The sequence below is a fragment of the Populus alba genome, chromosome 1 (assembly GCF_005239225.2).
Source record: "Populus alba chromosome 1, ASM523922v2, whole genome shotgun sequence".
Lineage (NCBI taxonomy): Eukaryota > Viridiplantae > Streptophyta > Magnoliopsida > Malpighiales > Salicaceae > Populus > Populus alba.
The window spans coordinates 54,785,556-54,811,770 of NC_133284.1; the positions used below are offsets into that span (position 1 = coordinate 54,785,556).

General features: G+C 37.5%; 1 protein-coding gene across 1 annotated transcript; it reads right to left on the bottom strand.

Annotated features, from left to right (window-relative positions):
- Positions 1 to 7,029: 7,029 nt before the first annotated feature.
- LOC118040174 (scarecrow-like protein 18) lies at positions 7,030 to 8,668 on the bottom strand. Its single transcript, XM_035047052.2, has one exon. It carries the CDS (start codon positions 8,570 to 8,572, stop codon positions 7,265 to 7,267), a length of 1,308 nt encoding a protein of 435 aa, XP_034902943.1. The 5' UTR covers positions 8,573 to 8,668; the 3' UTR covers positions 7,030 to 7,264.
- Between the last annotated feature and the right edge of the window lie 17,547 nt (positions 8,669 to 26,215).

The window sequence follows — 26,215 nt, forward strand, 5'->3', positions numbered from 1 at the left end:
GGGTATACAAGGCCAACCAATTCTTTAATTTTCACAGCACTCCTGCACAACACCGGTTGTTTATAGCCAGCTTTCACATGGAAGGGAAGGCTATAACCTGGTATCAAGAATTAGAAGACACTGGAATTCTTACTAGTTGGGAGGCTTTCATTAAGGCCCTCCAAATTCGTTTTGGAACCTCCTCTTATGATGACCCTATGGAGGCCCTCATCAACATCAAGCAAACCACAACTGTAGAGCTCTACAAAACCCAATTTGAGATGCTTTCGAATCGGGTCAGAGGTCTGTCTGACTCTCACCGGCTCAGTTGCTTCCTAGGAGGATTAAAGGAGGAGATAAGAATGGGGGTCAGAATGCTAAACCCCCAGAATCTCGTCGCTGCTTATGGGTTGGCAAGAATGCAAGAAGAGAATCTGACAATCATGAGGAAATCATGGAGACCTAGCAATATGGGGTTCCAAAACCGAAACCCAACACCCTCTCAGCCCAGGGCTGAAACTAAACCAATGATGATACAGAGACTCACTCCAGCACAGGTGAAGGAAAGGAGAGACAGGGGGCTTTGCTTTAAATGTGACAGCAAATGGGGACCTGGCCATAGGTGTGGAGGACCCAAAATATTCTTGATAGAGGAATTAGAGGAAGAGATGGAGGATAAAAGTTTTATTCCTGAAGACCTGATTGATCTAAGAGACCCTCAGGAAGAGGGCAAGGAGGGAATCGGCATATCCCTCTATGCAATCATCGGAAACCCCAATCCTAAAACTATGAGGGTATCCGTGAAGCTGAGTGGCCATGAATTCATGGCCCTAATTGACACAGGAAGTACACATAATTTCGTACATCCAAGGGTAGCAAGAAGAGCAGGAATAAAGGTTCTCAAACACAACCCTATTGGTGTAAACATTGCCGATGGGTCCAAGCTGTGGAGTGAGGGAAGCTGTCCAGATATTAGACTAATGATTCAAGAAGATCAGTTTATCACTAGAGCTTATATCATTCAACTGGGAGGATGCGATATGGTGCTAGGAATCTAGTGGCTTAAAAGTTTAGGACCTATTCTTTGGGACTTTTCAGCCTTACAAATGGAATTCCAAAAAGAAGGAAGAAGGGTTCTAGTTCAGGGAATAGGAGTGCAGAAATCAGAGGTGGATTGCAGCCCAACCTTCTTACAAGAATTGAGGAGAGTCGAAGAAGGACTGATTCTGCAAATTTGGGAGCTTGGATCGGATTATAATAAACTGCCTGAACAGATTGAGAATTTGCTACTGGAATTCATGGAAGTATTTCAAGAGCCAAAGGGAATTCCACCTAGCAGATCACATGACCATTTCATAATACTGAAGGAAGGCACTTCCCCAATAAGTGTACGCCCGTACAGGTACCCCTACTACCAAAAATCTGAGATAGAGAAATTAATTAAGGAGCTGTTAGCCTTGGGTACTATAAGACCTAGCCAAAGCCCTTTTTCATCACCGGTCCTACTAGTTAGGAAAGCCGATGGGTCCTGGAGAATGTGCGTGGATTACCGTGCCCTCAACAAGTTGACTATAAAGGACAAATTTCCCATACCAGTTGTGGAAGAGCTACTAGATGAACTACATGGTTCTCAAATTTTTTCAAAGCTAGACCTCCGATCAGGCTTCCATCAGATCAGAATGAAGGAAGAAGATATCCCTAAAACAGCCTTTAGGACTCACGAAGGGCACTATGAATTCCTGGTGATGCCCTTCGGCCTCACAAATGCCCCTTCCACTTTTCAAGGGTTAATGAATGATATTTTTTGACCCTATCTCAGAAAATTCGTGCTGGTTTTCTTCGACGACATCCTAGTCTACAGCCATAATGTGGAGGAGCATGAGAGACACCTAGGGATGGTATTTGAAACACTAGTTCGACATAAGCTATTTGCCAAACAGTCCAAATGTAAATTCGCAAGCAGTGAAATCGAATATTTGGGGCATATAGTTTCAGGGCAGGGGGTGCATGCTGATCCTAGCAAGGTAGAGTCAATGGTCAAGTGGCCTAAGCCCAACACACTCAAATCCCTAAGGGGGTTCCTAGGGCTGACAGGATACTACCGCAGATTCATCAAAGGGTACGGAGTAATCGCAGGCCCCTTAACCAGACTCCTGAAAAAGGGGGCTTTTAAATGGGATTCAGAAGCAGACCAAGCCTTTGAGCAATTAAAAGAGGCAGTGTCAACCCCACCGGTCCTAGCATTACCAAATTTCAACCAAAACTTCATTATCGAATGTGATGCCTCAGGTATAGGACTTGGTGCCGTGTTAATGCAGGGTGGCAGACCCATATCCTACTTCAGCAAAAGTCTAAAAGGGAGAGAACTATCACTATCAACATATGAAAAGGAATTTTTGGCACTAGTCACAGCTGTTCAGAAATGGAGGCCTTATTTATTGGGCTAAGCATTTAAGATCAAAACAGATCAACAAAGCCTCAAATATCTGTTAGAACAACGGGTTGGAACACCCACACAGCAGAAATGGCTATCCAAATTGATTGGATACGACTTTATGGTCGAGTTTCAAGCAGGAAAAGAATATCTAGTAGCTGATGCACTGTCTAGGCATGAGGATACTACAGAAAAAGGTACACTATGAGCTATCTCTACTCCAATTGTTGACTGGACTGATCAGTTAAAAGAGAGTTACAAAAATGATCCAGAAATTCAAACTATCATACAGCAACTCAACCAAGAAACCATAGTGTCTTTAAAATATCAGTTTAGGGGAGGAATTCTATACTATAAACATAGAGTCTACATAAGCCAATCCAGCCCTATAAAAAATGACATACTGAATTACATTCATGACAGTCCACCCTCAGGACATACAGGGTTTGAGAGGACACTAAAACGGGCAAGGAGAGACTTCTTTTGGGTAGGGATGAAATCAGACACACAAACCTATATAAAACAATGTGAAGTTTGCCAGAGAGCCAAAGGGGAAAACAAAAAACCATCCGGGCTCTTACAACCCTTACCTATACCCACTAAACCATGGTCATCCATATCTATGGATTTTATAGAAGGACTGCCAAAATCTAATCAATATTCAGTCATTATGGTAGTCGTGGATAGGTTTACCAAATATGCCCATTTTATTCCCGTTTCCCACCCCTACAGTGCAACCAAAATTGCAAATCTGTTCTCTCAAAATGTAATGAAATTGCATGGGCTCTCAAATGACATAGTATCAGACCGAGATCCTACCTTCACTAGCAAATTTTAGGGAGAATTATTTCAACTACAGGGGGTCAAGCTGCTAATGTCTACAGCATACCACCCCCAAACCGACGGGCAAACAGAGGCAACCAACAAGACACTGGAAGGGTATTTGAGGTGCTATGTGGGAGACAACCCGAAGGGTTGGTCCAATTGGCTAACCATGGCCGAATATTGCTATAATACCAGCTATCACTCATCCCTCAAATCCACCCCGTTTGAAGCAACCTACGGCTACCCGCCCCCAAGTCTCACAGATTACATCCCAGGTTCAACGAAAAATCAAGCAGCAGAAGATCATTTACAACACAGGACAGAACAAATGGCAGTAATCAAACATAACTTAGCTCAAGCTTAAGAAAGGCAAAAGAAACAAGCAGACAAAGGCAGAAAAGAAGCTCAATTTACAGTAGGGGAATGGGTTTACCTCCGGCTCCAGCCATATCGACAAACCAGCATGCCGAGAAACAAAAATGTGAAGTTAGCATACAAGTATTTCGGGCCATTCAAAATCTTAAAAAGAGTGGGAGAAGTGGCTTCCCAGCTGGACCTCCCCAAGGAGACTCGAATCCACAGCACATTTCACGTCTCACTGTTGAAGAAATGGATCGGGAAGGAGATTATCCCCGAACCGAAGCTACCTGTGATCGAAACCAAGCAGCAACCCCAACCAGAACCGGCAGAGATCCTTGAACGAAGAAGTCAAGTTACACGAAGAGAGATGAAGGAAGAAGTTCTGTTAAGGTGGGAAGGACAACCCAAAGAAGACGCCGTTTGGGTCGAGGAAACATGGTTAAGAGATTCTTACCCTCACCTTGAGGGCAAGGTTTTTTAAGGGGAAGAGTGTTGTAACAGTCCGGCTTCGAGAGAGTAGATCCAAAGCTGAAGCCGATGAAGAAATGAGGAAGGCGTGTTGGAGAAGGCTACCTGCAGCAAGAAAAGGTAGTGAGTACGTGTACAATCAAGATCGAATGTGAGAGACTTACGTGGAGGGCTGAGATGAAGAAGATCCTGGTGCTGACAGCTGGCAGGGGATAAATTCAAGGGGCAAATGGCACCGTTTGCAGTAAGAAAAAGAGTCCAAATAAAATAGATTTAGATAAATACAGTTGGCGATCCCACCTGTCATTCCTAATTTTCTACGGATTAAGAATTAGAATAAATAGGGGAGGAAGGGGGCTGTAGAGAGGCAGGAAATTGCTTTGAAGCAAATCTCATTCACCCAGGAGGCCCGGGCTACCTCGAAACTGCCCAGAAATTCTAGATTAGGTTTTATTACTTTGCAACGTTTCTTTTATTCAATTTCTTTAGAGTTCCCTTCAATTATTTCAGTTTTACCGAAGTTTACCTGTAAGGCTCAGGTTCAAGAAAAACAATAATAAAGAATCTTTTTAATTCTTTCCCTTCGAATTATTAAAGATCATTACAGTGGCTTTGAATGATACAAACTTAATGCATCCACATGATAGTAATAATTCCATGTGGGGCGGGTTAGAGAGCATCGATAGTCTTGTATGTATCAAACGACAAATATGTTAGTGATAGATGGAAATGATGGAAATAGGAAAAAGGAGATGCCAACAGCAGCGGGAGGTTATGCCTTATATGCATATATCTGAATGGATTGTATGAAGATATATTGGATAATTTGATTCTGTCTATCATTATTCATGGCTTGCAATGCCATGCGTGCACGAACCCTAGCTAGCCCTAGGTAAGCCCTTACTGGCAGTCTCTTAACTTGAACACGCAAACTAAAAGCTTTGCTTTTGCTTTTGCTTTTGCTTTTGCTATGCTATGCTTGTGACCTTCGTATCACTGTCAGCTATATATCAAAGTGGAACCAGCTACTAAAAGCCCTTATTCTGGCATTTTCTACCCTCTACTACTAAGTCACAACGCTTCCCTTCCTTGCATCATTCCATGCCAATTGCCATGCATGTCAAGATACATTTCTACACACACACACATATATAACATCATAAGAGATATAACACATTAAAAGCCAAGCATATATACGTAAATCAATCAATTTTATGGTATATGTATAAATGGGGTAAATTCGAAGTACACTGCTACTAGTTTATATATCTTGTATACTATATATATAATACCAGCTTCTTCTTCTTCTTCTTCTTCTTTTTTTTTTTTTTTTTAATGTAGTACTAGCAAGCTGAGAGGAGAGAGAGAGAGAGACACTGATGGCCACTTAATTTCCTTTCACCATAATGCCTAAATGATACATGTATACACACACACACACACACACACACACACACACACATATATATATGTATGTATACATATATATGTATGTATGTATAATGTTAATTACACCATTAATTTGTCGGCGAAACGAAAAAGATACACTAATATAGTTAACGAATTGATGGTGGGAAAGGTAGTATATAGGCGCATCATATCGATCAAATTAAAGAGAATCAATACTATCAATCAAATTAAAGAGAATCAATACTACGTACGTACTAGAATATGGAAGTGGTTGTTAATGAGAAATTAATTACTTGAAAAAAAAGAAAAGGAGGAGTACAGGACACGAGAGAGATCGATACCAGGCAGGAGGGTTTTGATCATAAATATGTGGTTGCATGGTCTTAGAGGAGGCAAGAAAAGGAGTACTTTGGGGAGTTCGATGATTTTGTTGTTGAGGGGACAAAGGACAGATATTAGGGTAATTAAGGGTTCAGATATGAAAGACAGCAATAGGCATATGCGGGTTATGCGGGTACTTATTGCGAAAAACAAGAAGGAAATCTACCTAGCTCATGTATATGATTATGCGCCCCCTCTTTAAACCACAGCTTTAAAAAGAAAAAAACAAACAAACAAGGGGATTTTGGGGAGCCACATGAGGCTCTCATCTCCCCTTTCCTTTCCTTAATTAATTAATGGTAAGAGAGAAGATATAATTAAGTGTCCTAACTAACTAACTAAGAGAGCATCATAAACGAGTTAAAATAAAAAAAAACACAGTACTCTTAATTAATTACCTTAATTAGTATATTTAAAGCAATCAAAAGTGAAGCTAGCTAGCATGCATTATTATCATTAAGAGAGAAAAGAAAGAAAGAAAGAAAGAAGAAAACCAGCCCCCCAATATTGCACTGACTAGTTAATTAACAAAAAATAAAACACTCTTTAATTTGCTAAGAAGAAGAGAAGATGCTGCAATATATATGCTTTAAGACTCATGTTATGATGCCGATCGAAAATATCTAATTAACTGCTTCAACTGAATTAATTAGTTAAATAACGAAGAAAGTAAAAGGTTACTAGCTCCCACCTAGACAAATAATCACCACTACTAATGAATGTAGTGATGTATATATGAGGAGGTATTGAGAAAAAAATTGAAGAGAGAACTCATATGTCAACGACCGCATCCCACTAACCATAGAGAATAGGGAGTAATTAAACATATACATAAATGATAAACTACATGATCAATTCATTAATTTAAGCTCCCCAAAAAAGAACCGATCGGTCAAAGCTTGTCTTGAACACATACCGTTCAGTACTGAAGCTAGCTAGCGAAGGAGACGGGAGCCATAATATTGGCCTTCCGGTGGTCGTTTATCAAGCTATCTATCTAGAGACTCAAGATATGTGCTATCTTGCATTGCATGCACACATATAGCCACCATCACATCTACATGCATGCTTATATATATATATATATATATATATATATATATATATATATATATATAGGCATTAGGCATTGATATATTATAATTACGATAATGGAACTTCGTTGTGGGGGTACTGGGTAACAAAAAGAGAAAACCACATTAGAAAGCTAAACATATAAATATTACTTAATTAACAAATCAAACAAGGTCATGTAATGGCAAGAAGGTAGCAGAGGAATCTAGCTACTAACGTTCATTAATTATATTCTTTAGTGGGATGGAGTGGTTGAGGTGTTAAGTTAGTTGGCTAGCTAGCTCTTACATTTAAAAATTAATTAGAAGAAGGGCAATCAATTCAGGTAGCTAGCTAGTGCCATGAAGAGACAGAGAAGAGGGAATGATTTTGCCAACCCAAGAAGAAAGAATTGTTGACAATCTGAAGCTGATAGCCCTTAGAAGGATAATGGAGCCTTAGTAAGAGCTTGGCCTGTGAAAGTGCAAAGGGACTCAATGGAACGTTGCTAAACCCTGAACTCTTTAGCATCATTTCCCATGTCTCGAACCTCTGGTGCCTTTCTCTTCTTCCTTCTCCCTCTGCTGCTACGATGTCCATTATCTCTCTCCCAAACCATATCTGCTCAACTGCAAGTCTCTCCTCGCTGTTTGGTGGTACGGTTGCCTCTAGGGAGTCGAAGAGAGCTGTATAGTGATCCAAGGCCTCCAGGAACCTCTGCAAGAAGAGAAGGTGGTTGTGGTTGGCTTCCCTTTCAGCAACCGTCACCACATTGGGGTTCAAGGCCTTGATTTTATGGAGTAAAAGGAGCAGTTCACGAGAATCATCCATAAGGAACCGGTGAAGACACAACACGCAGTTCACCGCCAGGGCTTCATCTGGGAGAAGAGTAATTGCTGAGGGGAGATAGAGGGCAAGAGAGGCAGGGTCATTGTTGAGAAGAAGAAGAGGATGGAATTGGAACCTGAGGCCCAAGGAGTGGGCAAATTTCAAAAGGCGATCCCCAGTCCTGTGGAGGATGCTCAAATCATGACCAGTCCCTGTGATCCGAAGCATAGGAGGAGGATGAAGAGTGTTGTTAGATCGGTCGGCCAAAGCTTGCATCAATGGAGGCCATTGCACCCCATGCATAATATCAAAATCTATGATGTGAATGGCTTCCTGCCCTACTTGTATGGCTTCCAAGATAGCCTGATTGGCAGTTAGATGGCTGAATCTTATGAATGGGGTGATCTGATTCAAAGACAAATAGCAAGACTGAAGAGTGTCCTGATCCATCGACTTATAGCTGATCACCATCCTCTTGTTATTATTAGTATTTGTAGTAGTACAAGGAGGAGGAGGAGCTATGCTGTTCATATTGAAAACAAGAGGAGCAGTAGTAGTACTCCTAGCGGGATTGGCACGGCGATTAAGGCGGAGAGAGAGGGCTCGAACAAATTGATGAACCAACCTCTCAGCGGAGTCACCATGAGGAGAAGAGTTGTAGGTGGACAAAAGATGGGAGAGAAGGCGTTGAGCGGCGGAGAAGTCAGATTGAGAAATGAGATCTGCGCAACTGACTAGCAACTGACGCGTATGGAATGCTGTTGTTGGTGTCGGTGGATTAATCTCTTCTTCTTGATCTTGTTCCTGATAATCATGGGAATTAGGTGAACTCATCAGCAACTGCTGTGAATGTGACGACTCTGACCGTGAGCCAAACAGACACACACACACACACACTAGAACTAGCTAGCTATATATATATATATATATATATATATATATATATATATATATATGGGTCAGAATTAATGAGAAATTAGCGGCAATCGCTTGCTTGGATTAATGGGGATATTCCACAAGGATTATAACTCTCTATATAGCTACCTAGCTAGGCTAAGCTGATCAATTCTTTCTCTCTCCCATCGATATAAAAATCTATGAAGATAAAATTAAAAACCTAACTAGCTAGGTATGGAGAAATATAAGAAGCGAATATTTAGGTCAGAATTAAGAAGGGTATGCCAGGTGCCAAGGCCACCGCCAGCAGGGGCTTGCATTTCTTAATTTAAGACATATGATCAACCATGTCGTGATGTCGTCTAGCGACAGCGGAGGCTCCTTGTCATGTATCTTGTATGAAGGGTGTTTTGTGTTAGAAAAAGTTTTTGAATTTAATCATAAAATTATGATTAATTTTTAAGAGTCGTCACCTAATATTATGGTTATTAGGAACCTATGGTCTGCGAGAATCAGAGTAAAGGACTAATTGTGCAAGGAAAAGCACATCACCCCCAGTGCACCCTACCTAAGGTAAGCTACATTGTTGCTTGATTGTTTTTTATTTTGTTTTAAGTCGAGTTGGTCTTTTCTACGGTTCAAGACAGATCTCTTTTTATGAGAGAGTCTCTATCTTATTGGGTTAAATCCTAATCATTCTAAAGTCTGTATTTTAACATTGCATTTATTTACATCTTGTATCTTTAATATCTGAGGATGTACTTTATCGTGTAATTTTACACCCCCACAAATATTAAAGTCTACATTTGGACCCTAATTATTATTTTTTTTGATATTTTGACCAAACCATAATGGATGCTCGTAAACTGGTTACGATATCCAGTGTTTGGATGTTCAAAACATGAGAAAGATGCGATTTTTTTTTATATAGAAAATATGGTTTGAAAATTTTTAGGATTTGGCCGTATGTATGAAAAAAAAATTGAAAATATTTTGGAGAAAAAACAAGTATTTTAATACCGGATTTGTATCTTACATTGTAAGTATACAATCCAACATTGAACAAAATTGGTAGAAAAACATTTGAGAAAATCACAAATTTTTTAAAACGATTTTTTTTTTTTTTTTAAAAAGTTTTGTTTTTTTATAATAATAATATATTATATATTATTATATTAATACATAAAAAGGAGTTATGTTGCAGAACGTGAATAGTTATTGTTCACATTTTGCATGCAACCAAATGGTTGTACAAGTTGGAGATGGACGGAGGAGAAGGCTACCGGGCGCAGTGGTGGTCTGGCCAAGAAGGACGTTGTGTGGTGGTGAGGCCGATGGTTGGAACTGGTTACAGTTGGCAAAGGAGGTAAAAGAAGAAGAAGAAAACGGGAGGGGCTACAGAGAGGAGAGAGAAACCGACGGTGGCTCTTGGTGGTCCGTTGGCGGTTGTGTTGGCTTCCTGTGGTGGAGCTGATGTTGGGAAGACCGGTGATAAGGGTGGTGGTGGCTGAAGGCCATGACGGAGAGAGAAAGAAGAGATAAGACTCGTTGCAGGAAAAAAAACTAGGGAGAAGGCAGGTTTTTTGCGATTTTTGGACCCAATTTTCTCCTCTTTTAGGTCATCAATAAAGCCTCTATTTATAGGCGGTGGAAGAGGGTAATCTCGTCTACACCGGGGTAAAATTTCAGCCATTGATTCAGTTGGGAAGGATCCCAACCATTGGCTCAAAGTGTGCCTCATAAGTTGTTCAATCTGCAGAAAAAAAGCTACCTAAGCCCTTGATGAACTTCAATTGGAACCCCAAAGTTACGCGTCGTTTACAATATAGTCCTCGGGCTCCGAATATTTCAATTTAACCCCTAATTAACCATTAAACTTTAAATTTCTTCAATTTTGCCCCCAAGTTTATGTCAATTAAGCCCTTATAGTTTGGCGCCTTTTTGCAGATTGGTCTTTGGCTGTGAATTTTGTCAATTTAACCCCTAATTAATCTTAATACTTTAATTTTCTTGTAATTTTTCCCCTGATTTCAATCAATTAACTTGGTAAAAATTAAATTTGATCTCTTAAAATTCCAATTTTCTCAATTAAACCCAAATTAAGCTCCCAAACTTAATATTTCACCAATTAAGCCCCAAATAAAATTAATTTGACCAATTTAAAGTATAATTAAGTGCTGCACTTAATTAAATCCTTCAATTGGACCCAAATTAATTCTTAAAATTTAATTTGACTCATGATTAAATCAAATTGGCCTATTAAAAATTTAATTATGTCCCTGGACTTAATTTTTCACTAATTAACCCCAAATAAAATTAATTTGACCCATTTAAAGTATAATTAAGTCCTTGCACTTAATTAAATCCTTTAATTGAATCAAAATTAATTCTCAAACATAATTAAAATTTAATTTGGCTCATGATTAAATTAAATTGGCCTATTAAAAATTTAATTATGCCATTGTACTTAATTTTTATACAAATTCGTCCAATAATCATTTAATTTGACCTTAAATTTGCATTTTTTTTCTCCATTTTGGGTATAATGCGGTACAATTAGGCCTTGAATTTCCTCCAAAAGATTGCAGCTTGATTCCCTGGTCTACTTTCTCTATATTGCCAGCCTTTATTTTATTTTTTGATTTTTATTTTGAAAACAAGTTATTTTTTGGGAATAACCCAGAATTGGGTTATGACAATTGCCCCTCTCTTTACAATGCGTACAATAGAAAGTCTCGTAAGAGACTTTAGATAGTAAGCATTGTAAAGAAGAAAAAGAAGAATGAGAGATGATGGAATGATGAATCCTTTTGAGGGCTAGAAAGCGCACTCAAAGTGAAAATAAGAAGATTTATCTTTTGAAAATTTAGAGATTTTGAAGTGGTTGAATTGTCATAGGTGACCTACCCAAAGGAAATTGAAAAAAAAGTTTTTTAAGGTGGTCTTATTGTAATGGGTGACCTACCCAAGTGAAAAATGCAAAGATTTGTCAAAGTGTTGAAAAATACAAAGATTTTTCAAAGTGACCTTGTTGTAATGGGCAACCTGCGAAGGTGAAAAACTCACAGATTTTTTCTAAGTGATGAAAAATACAGAGATTTTTTGAAGTGATGAAAAATATAAATATTTTTCAAAATGGTGAAAAATACGATTATTTTTTAAAGTAGTCTTATTGTAATGGACGACCTACCAAGATGAAAATTTTGGAGGAGGTGAGAAATGCAAAAATTTCTCAAAATGGTTTCATTGTAATGGGCAACCGGGCCAAAATGAAAGATTTTAAAGGTGGTGGGAAATGCAAGGATTTCTAAAAAAAATAGTTTCATTGTAATGGGCAACCAGCCCAAATGGAAGATGAAATTTTTTTTCAAAGAGGTCTAATTATGATGGGTGACCAACCCAGGTGAAATGTCTTGAAGAGACGACATGATAGGGCTTGAAGGCGCACTATTCAAGAGATGGGAGCTCAAAGGAGCTTTCAAAAAGAGATAGGACTTGAAGGGGAACGAGGGTTGAAAAGCGCACTTGAAAGGAGGTAGGGTTAGAAAACGCACTACCTGAGAGGTGACGACTCAAAGGCGCACTTGAAAGAAGGCAGGGTTAGAAAACGTACTACCTATTAGGTAAGGGCTTGAAGGCGCACTAAACAAGAGGTAGGGTTAGAAAACGCAATACTCATGATGTGAGGGCTCGAAGGCCCACTCAAAAAGAGTTTGGGTTGGAAAAGGCACTATCTAAAGTGGTTGAGGGCTCTAATTTACACTCAAAATGAGATAAGATTAGAAAACATACTACCCAATAGGTTAGGGCTCGGAGGCGTACTTAAAAGGAGGTAGGGTTAGAAAACACACTACCTAAAGTGGTTGAGGGCTCTAAGACGTACTAAAAAAGAGGTAGGGTTAGAAAACACTCTACCCAATAGGTGAGGGCTCGAAGACGCACTCAAAAGGAGGTAGGGTTAGAAAATACACTACCTAAAGTGGTTGAGGGCCCTAAGACGTACTAAAAAAGATGTATGGTTAGAAAACACACTACCCAAAAGGTGAGGGCTCGAAAGCGCACTAAAAAAGAGGTATGGTTAGAAAACACAATACCCGAGAGATAATGGCTCAAAGGCGCATTCAAAAGGGATGGTCAAAGAGAAGGAAGATATGGCTAGAAAGCATATTATCTATATGATGAGGGCTCAACAGCCCGCTTAAAAAGAGGTGACGATGAGACACCGATATGTCAAGGATGAAAGTAATGCATCATGATCAATATGCATGTATACTTACCTAAGAAATATAGGTCCCCTTTTCTTCGTAGGCTTGTCATCTTCTCAGAAGTTTGAGTCTCTAATAGTAAGCTTTGATGGCTCTTTTCGCTCTTTCTTACTCGAATCATATCTTGTGATCTTAACCTCTAGAAGGGGTAGGACATCAGCATACTTGTTTCCTCATAAACCTTTATCTGAAGGATTGCCAGCTATGCTATCTCATGTTTTCTTCAAAGAGGAATCATGGAGCCAGCCCTATATGTTTTGGTGGATTGCCCCCCAGTTTGACCATGTCTCCAAGTGTTCAATTTAGGTTTTCTTTGGGGATGAGGCAATGTGGAAGAAGATCTAGTTATTTACATGGAGTTGTTTTCATGAAGAATTTTTTGAAATTCCAAAGTTATTTCGAAGAATCATTTTGATGTTTGTTCAAAACAAACTTGTTATGAAAAATTCAAGCGATTCTCATGAATAGGTTTGCATGAGTGTTAAAAAAGGGTTCAAGCTTCAATATAAGGGTTTCAAAGAACCATTTTTTGAAGCATTCATTTTGCTTGCATGAATAGTGACTTGTTTCATATGGGAAAACAAAGTCTACCAATCCAAATTAACTGCCTTTGATCAGAAAGGGCTTGATTGGGCACGTAACGTAGGCCTTGGATCTAAGCTATGAACAAAAAGGACATTTAGGCTCAAAAAGTGTTTAAGGAACTTCAAGACTAAGGATCACTAGTGCTTATATCCCAAACTCCTTTTTTTCCCCCCCATGAATTTCTAGACCTTGGAATTGATTTGAAAATGGTCCATGGTGCCCCCTAATGTTGGGCTTTTTCTTCTTTTGGTTTTGAGCATCTTTTTGGAACTCTTATATACCCCCCAGCTTTGTTTAGAAACTTTTGATTAATGGGGATTTCGTTTCATGCCCCCTCAGTGTTGTTTGGGCACTTTTATCGTTTGAGGACTTTTTATGTGGGGTTGTTTGGGCACTTTTAGTCATTATGGATTTTTTTTTTACACCTTCCCCCTAGTGTAGGGTGTGATCCTAGCCAAGGTTAGTTTTCAAAAAATATGTATTAGGCTAAAAAAGGGACTGCAAAAGGAATTTTTTAGAATTTTTGAAAGGAAGATCAAAGATGGCCTTTCTTCATTTCAAATGCATTCATTCAAAATTGGCAAGCTTTGCTTTCTCAGATGCGAATATGCACAATGGTTTCTCATTATTCATGCAGTCAAAACTCAGCTTTGAAGTTATCTCATGGCATTTGGGTTGTCTTTCAAGTTTTTTAAGTGTTAGATATCACTGATTTTTCAGAACTTGTTTATTAGAACAAACATCAATTTGATTTTTGTTTCTGTATTAAAACTTTGATTTCTCAAAAATCCTTGTGAAAACATAGGGTCATTTTTTTAGAGGGGGAAAAGAAAACACCAAAGAATTAGTGGTTTTGTGAGTGAAGGGAGTGCTCAGTGTGTTATTTGCAATGAAAATGAAGGCACATCATGAACACATGATTTTATTAACAAGAAAGACTTATTTGACAAAGAAAGTCTTGTGGCATTATAAGCCAGATTGCCAACAAGACTAAAACAGGTTAAAACAAACATGATCAAGCAAAAGGCAATAATTGGGTAGGCTCCATCTTCCCATTCTATAGTAGAACTTTGTCCTCTGTCCTCGAGAGTGCACACTACCTTCTTCACACCTTGCTCCTGCCATCAGTGCTTTGATGTTTTCGGAGCATTCCACCTCTAATGCATTCACCGATCCATTATCTGAAGCATGATTGGGTAGAGGGTTTGAAATCACATTTGGAGTCCCTTTGAGGGTGAACCATCCAGCTTTAATCAGATGCATAAGCCTCTTTTTAAAGGCACTGCAGGTATGAATGTTGTGTCCCGCGGTGCCAGCACGGTATTCGCAAGTGAGGTTGGGTTTTACCAATTGGGGTAAGGTGGTTGCAGAGGTGTCAAGGGTTCTAGAGCTATATATCTGATGCTCAGTAGCTTTTGGTACATCTCATTTAAGGGCAGCGACAATGGAGGTAGTTGTTATTAGGCTTTTTGGTGTTTGGTTTGAGGCTTAGGTTTTCTAGCAGGAAAAGAAGAGTTGGAATTGATGTTGGCAATTTGGGGTGAAGTGTGGTAGTTTTGGAATGGGTTTTTCCTTCCATGTAACCACCTTCAACATAGTCGACCTATTTTCTTTTACCCTCAAAGCCTCTTTTCTCAGTGGGCACAGATATTCTACCACTTTTTACTCCTTGCTCTATACGCTCATCTACTACCACAGTGTTAGTAAATTGCTGGGTCGAACTACCCATCACATGCTCGTAGTATGGGTCCTTGAGCGTGTTGGCAAACAGAGTGACCATTTCTTTATCTAAGAGCGGAGGATGTACTTAAGCTGCTAGATCTCTCTACCTTTGAGCATATTCCCTTATGCTTTCCTTGTCCCTATTCTCTAGATTAGACATACTGGTTCTATCAGGAGCAATACCCATATTGTACTTGTATTGCTTGACAAAAGCATCCACCAAGTCTTTTCATTTTTGGATTTTTGTGTTGTCCAATCTCATATACCAACTTAATGCCACCCCACTTAAGCTATCTTGGAAAACATGCATTAATAGTTTTTCATTATGTACTACTTCTGCCATCTTATTGTAGTAAGATTTGAGATGAGTCATGGGGCATTGTGTTCCGGTATATTTGATGAATTCAGGAACACAGAATTTTTTCGGGACCACCACATTTAGGACTAGACACATTTCTGCTACTCATACTAGATCGTACAAGTCTACCCCTTTAATGGCTCTAATTCGAGCTTCCAACACCGCCATCTTATTTTGATCAATGCCATTAGATGACATGGTCTTATGGGACTTATTGGCAAATGGATCTATAACTGCGGGGGCAGGGGCTAATACTGATGGAATTGAGTGCACAAATGCTAGATTATGTGGAGGTTCTTGACCATGTTCACTCATTGTTTCTTCAGGTTGAGCTATTACCAAAGGCTGAACAAAAATAGCTGGCCGGTTAGAAGGACCTTCACTAGAGGCATTTCTTAGTGTTTGCTCGAGTAAGCTAGTGAGGCAGCCACGCTTGCTTTCAGAGACTCTAACTCTTCTTGGAAATGGGTGTCACGGTGAGCATGCTCTTCATCTTCCATGTTTCTTGCTCAGAGTCAAGTGTTGTAGACTCTTTGGGAACCTATATTTCAACTTGTTGCATGTATGTATGTTATTTACAATAGATGGATGTATGTTTATGGATGCATGTACATGCACATTTGGTATGAATGGCAAAAACCCATGCAAAATGAATAACAAGGGAGTTCATGCTCTAAAGAAAGGTTCTAGGTCATTACAGGATGGGTAGGCTTTCTACCTGGTCTTAAAAAGGTTTATGAACTGCCCAGTGACCACCTCACGTGAAGGCAGTGTAAGGGTTTACTAAGAATGGTTGGGGCACAGTGTGATCGTTATTACCAAGTAAACAGTCAGCTCATAGTTAGATTTTCACAAATCTAAACCCCAACTGAAAGTCATGAGGTAGACCGTTACTCCCCACCTAACCTAGAATTAGGTTTATTTGTAAAATTAAAATGCATACTAAAGCAATAACGTCCATCGGCAAATCCTTCAGTAACTATGCCGACTGACTAGGCAGTATGACAGTCGTATACATTGGAATGTGCACCATTCATTGGTGAATGCGTCGGGATATCCGTCGGTGATTATGGCAGGGGCTATAATTTTTTTGCAACTCTTGGTAAAATATCGATGGGTCATAGTCTGTTGGTATAGCTGTCGGTGATTGTGACAAAATGTTTTAATTTTTTTGCAACTCTCGGTAAAATACTGACTGGCACAATCCGTCGGTCTATTCGTCGTTGTTGTGTCAAGCTTTTATGTGTTTTGTTTGTATTGCCTGTCTATCCTCCTACATAAAAGCTTGAATTGAAAACTTACAGCATGCACAACACAATAACAAGAGCAAACAACTATAAAAGAAATATTTCATGTTCCAAAATATCATCCATAATATTACATTATATAAAAAAAGGCTTTATAACATATTTAGTCAGAATTTTCATCTTCATCCTCAATTGAATTGTTATCAGCTTCATTGCACTCTCCAATGTGATTATCATCTTTGTTGTTACTCATTTTTTGAGCCATACGTGCTAATGGAGATGACGTATATCCCCTTTAAATTAAAGGCAGGAGTTTAGTTCAAGGTTGCTAGGAGATTGACAAAAACAAAGGAGAATGAAATGTTTTTCAGACCATGTTTCAGTTGGCATCTGCTCTCCTTATCCTTCCCCTTTGCTGCTGAAATTATTAGGATTCTTAGGCTAATTAGGAGTCTTTAAAATCCTAAATTCATTCCTTTGTTATCTAGTCTCTAAGGTTAGATAAATCCCTCAAAAGCTGCACTAAAAAATTGGTTATGTTGTTGTCGTAATTTTTTGTTCCAATTTAGGCTTTGATTCTGATCTGGTTCCATGCAATATCTGACCATCCCGGCTATATTATGTCACTCATGACATGCTAAATAATTGACCTACACCTTTATTGGGTCCTAGGGCTCGCTATTCTTATGGCAGACTCTCAACCAAAGTCGGATGCTTGGCATCGTTAGTTTCTTGAATTAGATCAGAAGATCCTTTTTGACCAACCAGGTTGCAGCCAATTTCTATACTTCAAAATGAATTTATCTCATTCTTAATCCTTCATGAAAGTTGTAGTCCTATACGCATAAATGAGTTTTGATTTTTGAATTGCTTGATTTCGATATCAGAATCTCAAGATATCCCCGTTTGAATATCTCAAAATGAAAGTGGAGAATTCTGCCGTAAGTAGGATTCTGACTCAAATTTTGCACTAAAGGCTGTGCTTCCATCATGATTGTGCTGGTCTTTATTCTTAGGTTATACTCTCATTCATATTGGGATGCTCTACATTTATCAGTTTTTGAATCAGATCAAGAGACCATTTTTACCAACCAGATTGCAGCCCAATTCTTTTCTATAAAATGATTTTATCTCACCTCGAATCCTCATGAAAGTTATAGTCCTACATGTGTAGATGAATTTGGGTTTTTGAATCACTTGATTTTGGTATCAAAAGCTTAAGATATTCACGTTTGAATATCTAATAAGGAAACAAAAATTCTACCGCAAAACTTTTCTGCTGCAGGAAGAATTTTGCCCCCCCAAGTTTGCAGAACTGAATTTAAAAAAAAAAAGACTGAAATAAGGGAGTTAATTGCTGATTAAAATTGGAAGAAATTTGGCTGGGTGTTGAAGAAATGGAAAACATGGACATGATTAATTTGTAGACCAATTACCTTTGCCTTGCGTTTCATCAACAAATGACGCCGTCATGGCTTCTACACATTAATGTGCATTGTTTTTCCTTTCTTCAACTGGGGAAGCAAGGAGACACCATTTTAAAACAACCCCATTTTGAATTAATGAGCATAGTATTGTACCCTCGTCTGCAACCTTTTCCCTCCTCTACAACTGTTTCCTGCCATTTTATTTTTTGCATTTCTCCCATCCTTGCACTGCACAAAACAGTCCCCCTTTTCATGCTAGGATGGTAGCTACGAAAGGAAATGGCTTTGTACCTTCAGTGCCAGCTGGGGGAAAGGACGCAGAGGGAGCCTCGCCATCATCTAAGGGTTGGAATTCATTCCCTAACAGGGACGGTTGGGATGAGAGAGGGGTTTAGGTTAGCCTCCAAGTGTTTTGCTCAATTATAAAAACAAGCTGAAAAGGGGAAAAAGAGGAGGAGAAAAAAAGGAGGAAAAGGGTAGGGAGAGAGTTAAAAATAGAAAGGGAACGAGTTTAAAACAGAGAAGAAATAAGAGAAAGAAAGGAAAAAAAAACCGAGAGAACAAAGAGGTGGCTGAGAGTAGGAGAATGAGAGGAGATTACCTTGAGTCTATTCTACCTTGTCAAACTAGGATTTACAAAGACTTTAAGAGGTTTTTGAAAAGCTCCCAACAGCAAAAGAAAGGAAGGCTTGCTTTGGTTATCAGAGGTAATTAAAAAGGCAGAAGTTTGTCCACCAGTTGTATCTCATTTTCTGCATTCAAACATGCAAGACCCGCAGGTATGAGTCTTGACTCTCTTTTTCTTTAACATATATAAAGTTGTTTGGTTGGTCATCTTTTCCTTTCAAAATCTATTTTCTACTTCTGTTTAGGACATTCATTTTCCATCTTAGCAATAGAGTTGTAGGCTTGCCCACTGTTCCTCCCATACCTTTGAGTTTAGCTCATTATTTATGTTAGAGCTGCATTTTTTCCCCTTATACTGGGTTACTCATACGACGACTCATTTAGAAAAGAAAACAAGAGAAGGTCCTCTTCAATTGAGGTGATGTTTCGGCCGATTCTGGAGTGTGCTTTCCTTCCTGTTTTCTTTGAGAGAGAGATAACTCCCCATTTGATTTGTTGTTTATGTTTTAGTGTCCTTGATATACATGATGAAAAGCATGCTCTTTCGATTCTTTCATTTTTGTATAAAACAAACCATGGTAGTAGCAGAGATTAGAAATAGGGTGGGCGTTAACAATGTTTTATGTATTAGGTTTGGTTTTCAAATGTTTAGCTTCCATGTGTATATGACTTGCTCCTCTTTGTCGAAAATGATGGGTCATGCCATGTTTAGGCTTTGAGTTAAAAGGCTGGTTTAGCTTTTCTAGTTTTATTAATGTGAGAGACGGTAGGTTTAAATTGTATTTAGAACAATTTAATTGCACATCCTTGGAACAAGCCTAAATTATAATTGGGGACATTTTAAATTTTGATTCTACAATTTATGAGTCATGAAAATATGAAATACTAAGGCAAAAATAGGCTTTTAAAGCACTTTGAATTTCCTTAGATTTATAACTTAGTTTTTTTCTCTTCCATGCGATTTACGAGTCACGAACACTTGAAACACTAAGGGAAAATGAGCTCTTAAGCACATTAAATCTCCTTAGATTTCTATCTTAGTTGTCTTTAAATTCATAAATTCTGAATTTATTTCAAATCAAACATAGACTTCAAGAGATCTGCACCGTTTCTCTTTGGTACTCTATAGACATCTAAAGGTATGATCCGTATTGACCAAGGGTTCTTTCCCTTAAACTTTGAACCCAAGTTCGTTCATTAGAGCAGACTTATCCTATAAAACTAATGGATTAGAGAACATCAACACCATAGCAATTATAAGACAAACTAAACACCAAGCAACTTACCTTAGGTAGGGCGTACTAGGGGTGCTAAAACCTTCCCTTTATGCAACCAATCCCTTGCCTTAGAATCTTTGAAAGACCAGTTAGGTTTTCTTAGTGATCATAATACTAAGTAGCGACTCCCTTTTTCACAAAACAAAGACCCCAAAATCTATTCCCCGCTCCGGGAAGGGTCGTCAAGACATCGAGCTCTCTTGAGGGTACAAAAATCTTCTTCATCAACATTCTCTAGTCCACTAGAGTTCAAAATAATATTCAACTCCTCTGCGTCAACATCAACATTGATAAGTTCCCACTTGAAGGCACTTTACCACCATCATCATGTTGTGGAACAAGGTTGATCCTCGTTCTCAAATGAGGTTCGAAAATAGTATGAGATAAATGTTGAAATCTCCTCAACAATATAAGCCTCACATATTGACACCTCAACACGCGCCTTGTTCTTAACCTTTTTTTTTTAAGATTGAACAAGTACCTGCATATATAAAATTAATAAAAAATTATCAATTAAAAAAACAAAAAAATATATTTAATTATGAATTACATAGCAACTGTAATATTTAACCTCTCGAATGGATACATCCATCTCTACTAGACCAGTCCTCCAAATTTTACCTCAAACGGTAAATGTACAGGTAGATTCTCTAATGAGTCAAAAAATAACAGAGGGAATATCATCTCGACGATATTCATTTCAAGCCTTTTAATATGAGCAACATTCAACTTGCTAGAGCATATATCTCTGAAGAAATGACTGGTCTCCGTGAATTAATCACATATCCCCTTTGGCAACAAATCACGAAAAGCTAATGGGATGAGTGTTTGCATAAACACATGGCAGTCATGACTCTTCATCCATATAATTTGTATTTCTCTATATTAACCAGCCTTGATATGTTTGAGGCATGTCCATCAGGAAAACAGAGACTCTTAAGCCATCTGTAGACTAGTAGTTGTGCGTTTTTCTCTAACACGAAGCTTACTTTTGGTTTTGCGACCCGTGACCTATCACAAACCAACTCCATATTTTTTCGGTTACAAAACAATGCTAAATCTAATCTAGCCTTGATGGTGTCCTTTGTTTTCCCCTTCACATCCATGACAGTGTTGAAAATGTTCTCAAACACGTTCTTTTCAATGTGCATGACATCAAGGTTATGGCGGAGAAGATTGGTCTTCCAATAAGGAAACCCCCAAAAAATACTTTGCTTTATCCAATTATGGGTCAAACCAAAACCATGAAACTTTTTCTTACCTGATTAGAGACCAAACACAATGTCATCGTACTCTGACATAATATCATGCAATTATTCACTAAAAAGACGTGGGGGTGCAACATCCTTTTAAACTTTGCCAACAAATAAATCATTTCTGTTCTTTTTGTACCTGTGATTCAGTGGCAAGAAACGACGGTGATAGTAAAAAAAAAAGTTTTACCCCCGTTTGTTAGCATGATGCCTTGTTGTTCTCCATACAATATGAACATGCTAATTTTCCATGCGTGCTCCAACCAGAAACCATTTCATAAGCTGGGAAATCATTGATAGTCCACATCAAAGTTGTTTTTATAACAAAATTATGTTTCCTCGAGATATTATAAGTCAAAGCTCTAAAGGACCACAACCACGTCAACTCATCAATCAACGATCGAAGACAAACATCTATATTTCACCCTAGACTTCTCGAACCTGGTATGATCATAGATCAAAACATGAACTCCGACCTCATACACATCCTCGGTGGCAAGTTATAAATCGTCAGTATGACCAGCCAACAAGAATAAGGAGTAGCAAATGACCTGAATGGGTTGAATTCATCTGTACACAACCCAAGATGCACGTTCCTTGATTCAACTGAAAAGTGAGGATGCACACTGTTAAAGTATGTCCATGCTTCACCGTCAGAAGGATGCACCATCACTCCATCAATTGCATGATATGATTGGTGCCATGTCATGTGCTCAGCAGTCCTTGGTGACATGAATAACCTCTGCAGTATAGATGTGATTGGGAAGTATCTAAGTTTTTTATATGCCACGAGAGTCTTTTCCCTACTAGTTCTAAGTTTGTAACGAGAATGCCTAAATGTCATGCACTCAGTCAACTCAGCATTTTCAAGGTAGTATAACATGCAGAAGTTAGGGCACATGTTAATTTTCTAGTATCCTAAACCAAAGGGTTTCATTATGGACTTTGCAGTATAGAAGCTCTCTTTCAGCCTGTTTTCTTCAGGTAAAATGCTTTTCGCCCATTTAATAATCTTATCATAACCGGCCTCATTCAACCTGTGATCTGACTTGATGGTGAACACCTGTGCTACGGCAGATAATTTACTATGGTTCATTAGAATCTTTCAACATATCAAAAAACCTTGTTGCATCTATATTAGGTTCTTCTTCTATGATTAGACATTCACTAACATTACCTTCACTTATTCTCATTGCATTCATAACCATATTCTTGTAAGGATTATTGTTGTCATTTCTAACTTCATGCATGTTACTAGCACTAGAAATTGACCCAACCATCCTTTTTACCATGCTCTCATTAAGAACAAATAGTTTTTCGTGTGCATACCAACACAGGTAATCCTCCATGAACCCTTTGGTTAGAAGATGCATCGTTACAATATCTTGATGCAAAAAAATTTTAATTTTACACTTTCTGCATGGACACCTAATACTGCAATTAGTAAAATTCCTTAGAATAGATGTTGCAAAATTAATAAAACCCTAAACCTTATTACAATAATCCATCCTCTGCAATCCTTGGGGTGAGTCCCGATACATCCATAAATGATCATTCATGACTTCTATCGAATCTCTATAAAATTATGACGACGACATGTATTAATTAACTATGTTATGTAAATAAATTTACAGAAATATTGGTTTGCCCCAACAAACTAAAAAAACACTTATGTCAAATATTCATTATCAATTTTCAATGTCCATACAAATTTATAAAGATATAAATTTACGGAAATCACAACTTCAAATAGAATTGATAAAAATTAAAATGGAATTGTTAAACAAGCTATTATTTATTTCATCACAGCACATCTAATTTAGTATAATTCAAATAAATTTTTAACAATCTACAAACAAATGTAATTTGACAAAATCTAAAACAAACTATAACAACTACAAAATTATACATTCATACTACAAGTTTTTTTGACAAATAACAATCAAACAAGTACATACGTTAACAAAATACATATACTAAAAAAAATATAAAATAATAAAATTGACATTTAGATGTTAAAACTAAAAAGGATAGATTTACTTTCAAAAAATGATAAAATCCACAATAAATTGCTCGAAGAACGGATGTGTGACCACATACAAAAGTATAAGAAACTTGGGTGTTTGTGTTGAGAAGAGGGGGAGAGTTGGGATGGGTGGTTGGCTGCAGTTTGGAAGGGGAGAGTTGGGATGGGAAAGAATAAGGATAAATAAAGGAAAAGAGTGCCAGCAGAGTGGGTATATGTTGGCTTTTACCAATGGAATCACCGATGGACACCTTTCATCGGTATACCCGTCGGTGATTCCACTGATGACTGTGTCACGTCACTATACATAGATCCCAGTTTGAATCCCTTGGTCATTCCATCGGTAAAATCATCTAAAAAAATTCACATCATTACATTGTTGCAACTTTTCAAAAAAACTATATAATCCATCGGCAATATGGTCGTTATGTACCGACAGAAGTAAAGACAGAATTATTTCCGTTGGTAAAAATTACCGACAAAAAAATTATGTTGATAATTCCGTTGGTTTTTGTCGATTTTTTGACAGTGGTAGTCATGAGAAAAAATGGTTTAATTATCGCAACTATAATGATCGTGATTCATTAAATTCTCACAAACCTCGCACAAAATGATGAGAAACAAGAAAGGGGAAATAATATACATAGTGGAGATACCAAGAATGTAGAAAATGCATGTTATCGATATGGAATGAAAGGATATTGGTCTCGTACCTGTTTTACGACCAAACATCTTGCTGATTTATATCAGTCCCCATTAAAAGGAAATGATAAGAACATAGAAATAAAATTTTCTCACCCACATCAAAAGAATATGGATTTACATCATGTTGTAAATAAACCTAATATCAGTGGTGAAGATATATGCTTAGCAGATAGTGCAACAACACATACCATTTTTAGGCATAAGCAATATTTTTCAAATATGAGAATGATGAAAGAAAAGGTGAATACAATATCAAGTTCAACAAACTTGATTGAAGGCTCCAAAAGAGCTAATATAATGCTTCCTAATGGAACAATATGTGTTATTAATAATGCTTTGTTCTCTATTAAATTAAGGAGATTCAGAGTTGGAAAAATTACTTGTTTTATCTTTAGGTTTGTACTATACAAGTATTAGTACAATCGAAGTCAATGCAATAATGAACCAAAAGTTCAATGAACCAAATAATTTTATTATTTGGCACGACTGGTTGGGCCATCATGAATCAATAATAATGCGAATAATTATCGAGAATTCACATGGTCATTTATTGAAGAACCAAAAGATTCTTCAATTTAAGAAATTCTTGTGTGCTACTTATTCTCAAGGCAAATTGGTTATGAGACCATCACAAGCTAAAGTTGGGACTGAATCCCCAAGATTTTTGGAACATATTCAAGGTGATTTTTATAGGTCCATTAACCCACCATGTGGACCATTTAGATACTATATAATTTTTAGTAGATGCATCTACAAGATGGTCACATATGTGTTTATTATCAACTAATAACCTGGCGTTTGTGAAATTACTTGCTTAAATTATTAGATTACGAGCATAATTTTCAAATTATATAATTAAGACTATTTGTCTTAACAATGCTAGTGAATTCTCATCCTAAACATTTAATGATTATTGCATATCACTTGGGATAAATATTGAACATCTTATTGTCCATGTTCATACTCAGAATGATCTTGCTGAATCACTTATTAAACGCCTCCAGTTAATTGCAAGACCACTACTCATGAGAACAAAATATCATGTCTCTACTTGGGGGTATGTTGCTTTACATGCAACAACACTTATACGCATTAGGTCAACAAAGTATCACAAATTCTCCCAATTACAGTTGGTTTTTGGTTATGAGCCAAACATTTCTTATTTGGTTGTGCAGTATATGTTTCAATTTATTTGCCACAATGTATAAAGATGGATCCTCAAAGGAGGCTGGAAATCTTTATTGGGTTTGAGGGATCAATAATTAAATATCATGAACCCTTAATAAGTGATTTATTTACGACACGATTTGCCAATTGTTATTTTGATGAGACTATGTTTCCAACATTAAGGGGAGAAATTACACAACTGGATAAAGATATTACATGGAATGCATTGTCATTATTGAATTTAGATCCTCATACAAAACAATATGAACAATAAGTTCAAAAGATATTTCATTTGTAAGACATTGCAAATCAACTATTGAATGTATTCACTGAATCAAAAGGGGTAACCAAATCTCATATACCAGCTATAAATGCTCTAGCCCGAATTGAAGTTCTAGTAGGACAATCCACTAAAATTATAACAAATGAGTCTATGGCATGTCAGAAGTGTAGTAGACCAACTAGTTCAAAAGACAAGAATCCTCGGAAAAGAAAAGGAGCAAAAAATCAAATTGACATTATTGAGAAGAAAAATAAAGACATAGACATAATTGATCATAAAACTCTAGAAGAGATTCAAGTACTTGAAAACATTAAAAATGAGAACTCAATAAATTATGTTTCTACCAAAAAAAAGATGGAATCAAAATAAAATAATTATTGATAATATTTTTTCATATAATATATCCCTTGATATCATTAATGAGAATGAGGATCTTGAGCTTAAATATATTGAAGAATATTGACACATGAATGATTAGCCAAAATAAAAGGAAACAATTTAAATAAAATTAAATTGACTTGCAAAATGTGAAGTTTTTGGACCTGTAGTTCAAACACGTGAAATATATAAAACTAGTTGGATACACATGGTATTTGTGTGAAAATAAAATAAAAAAAATAAAATCATAAGATATACCA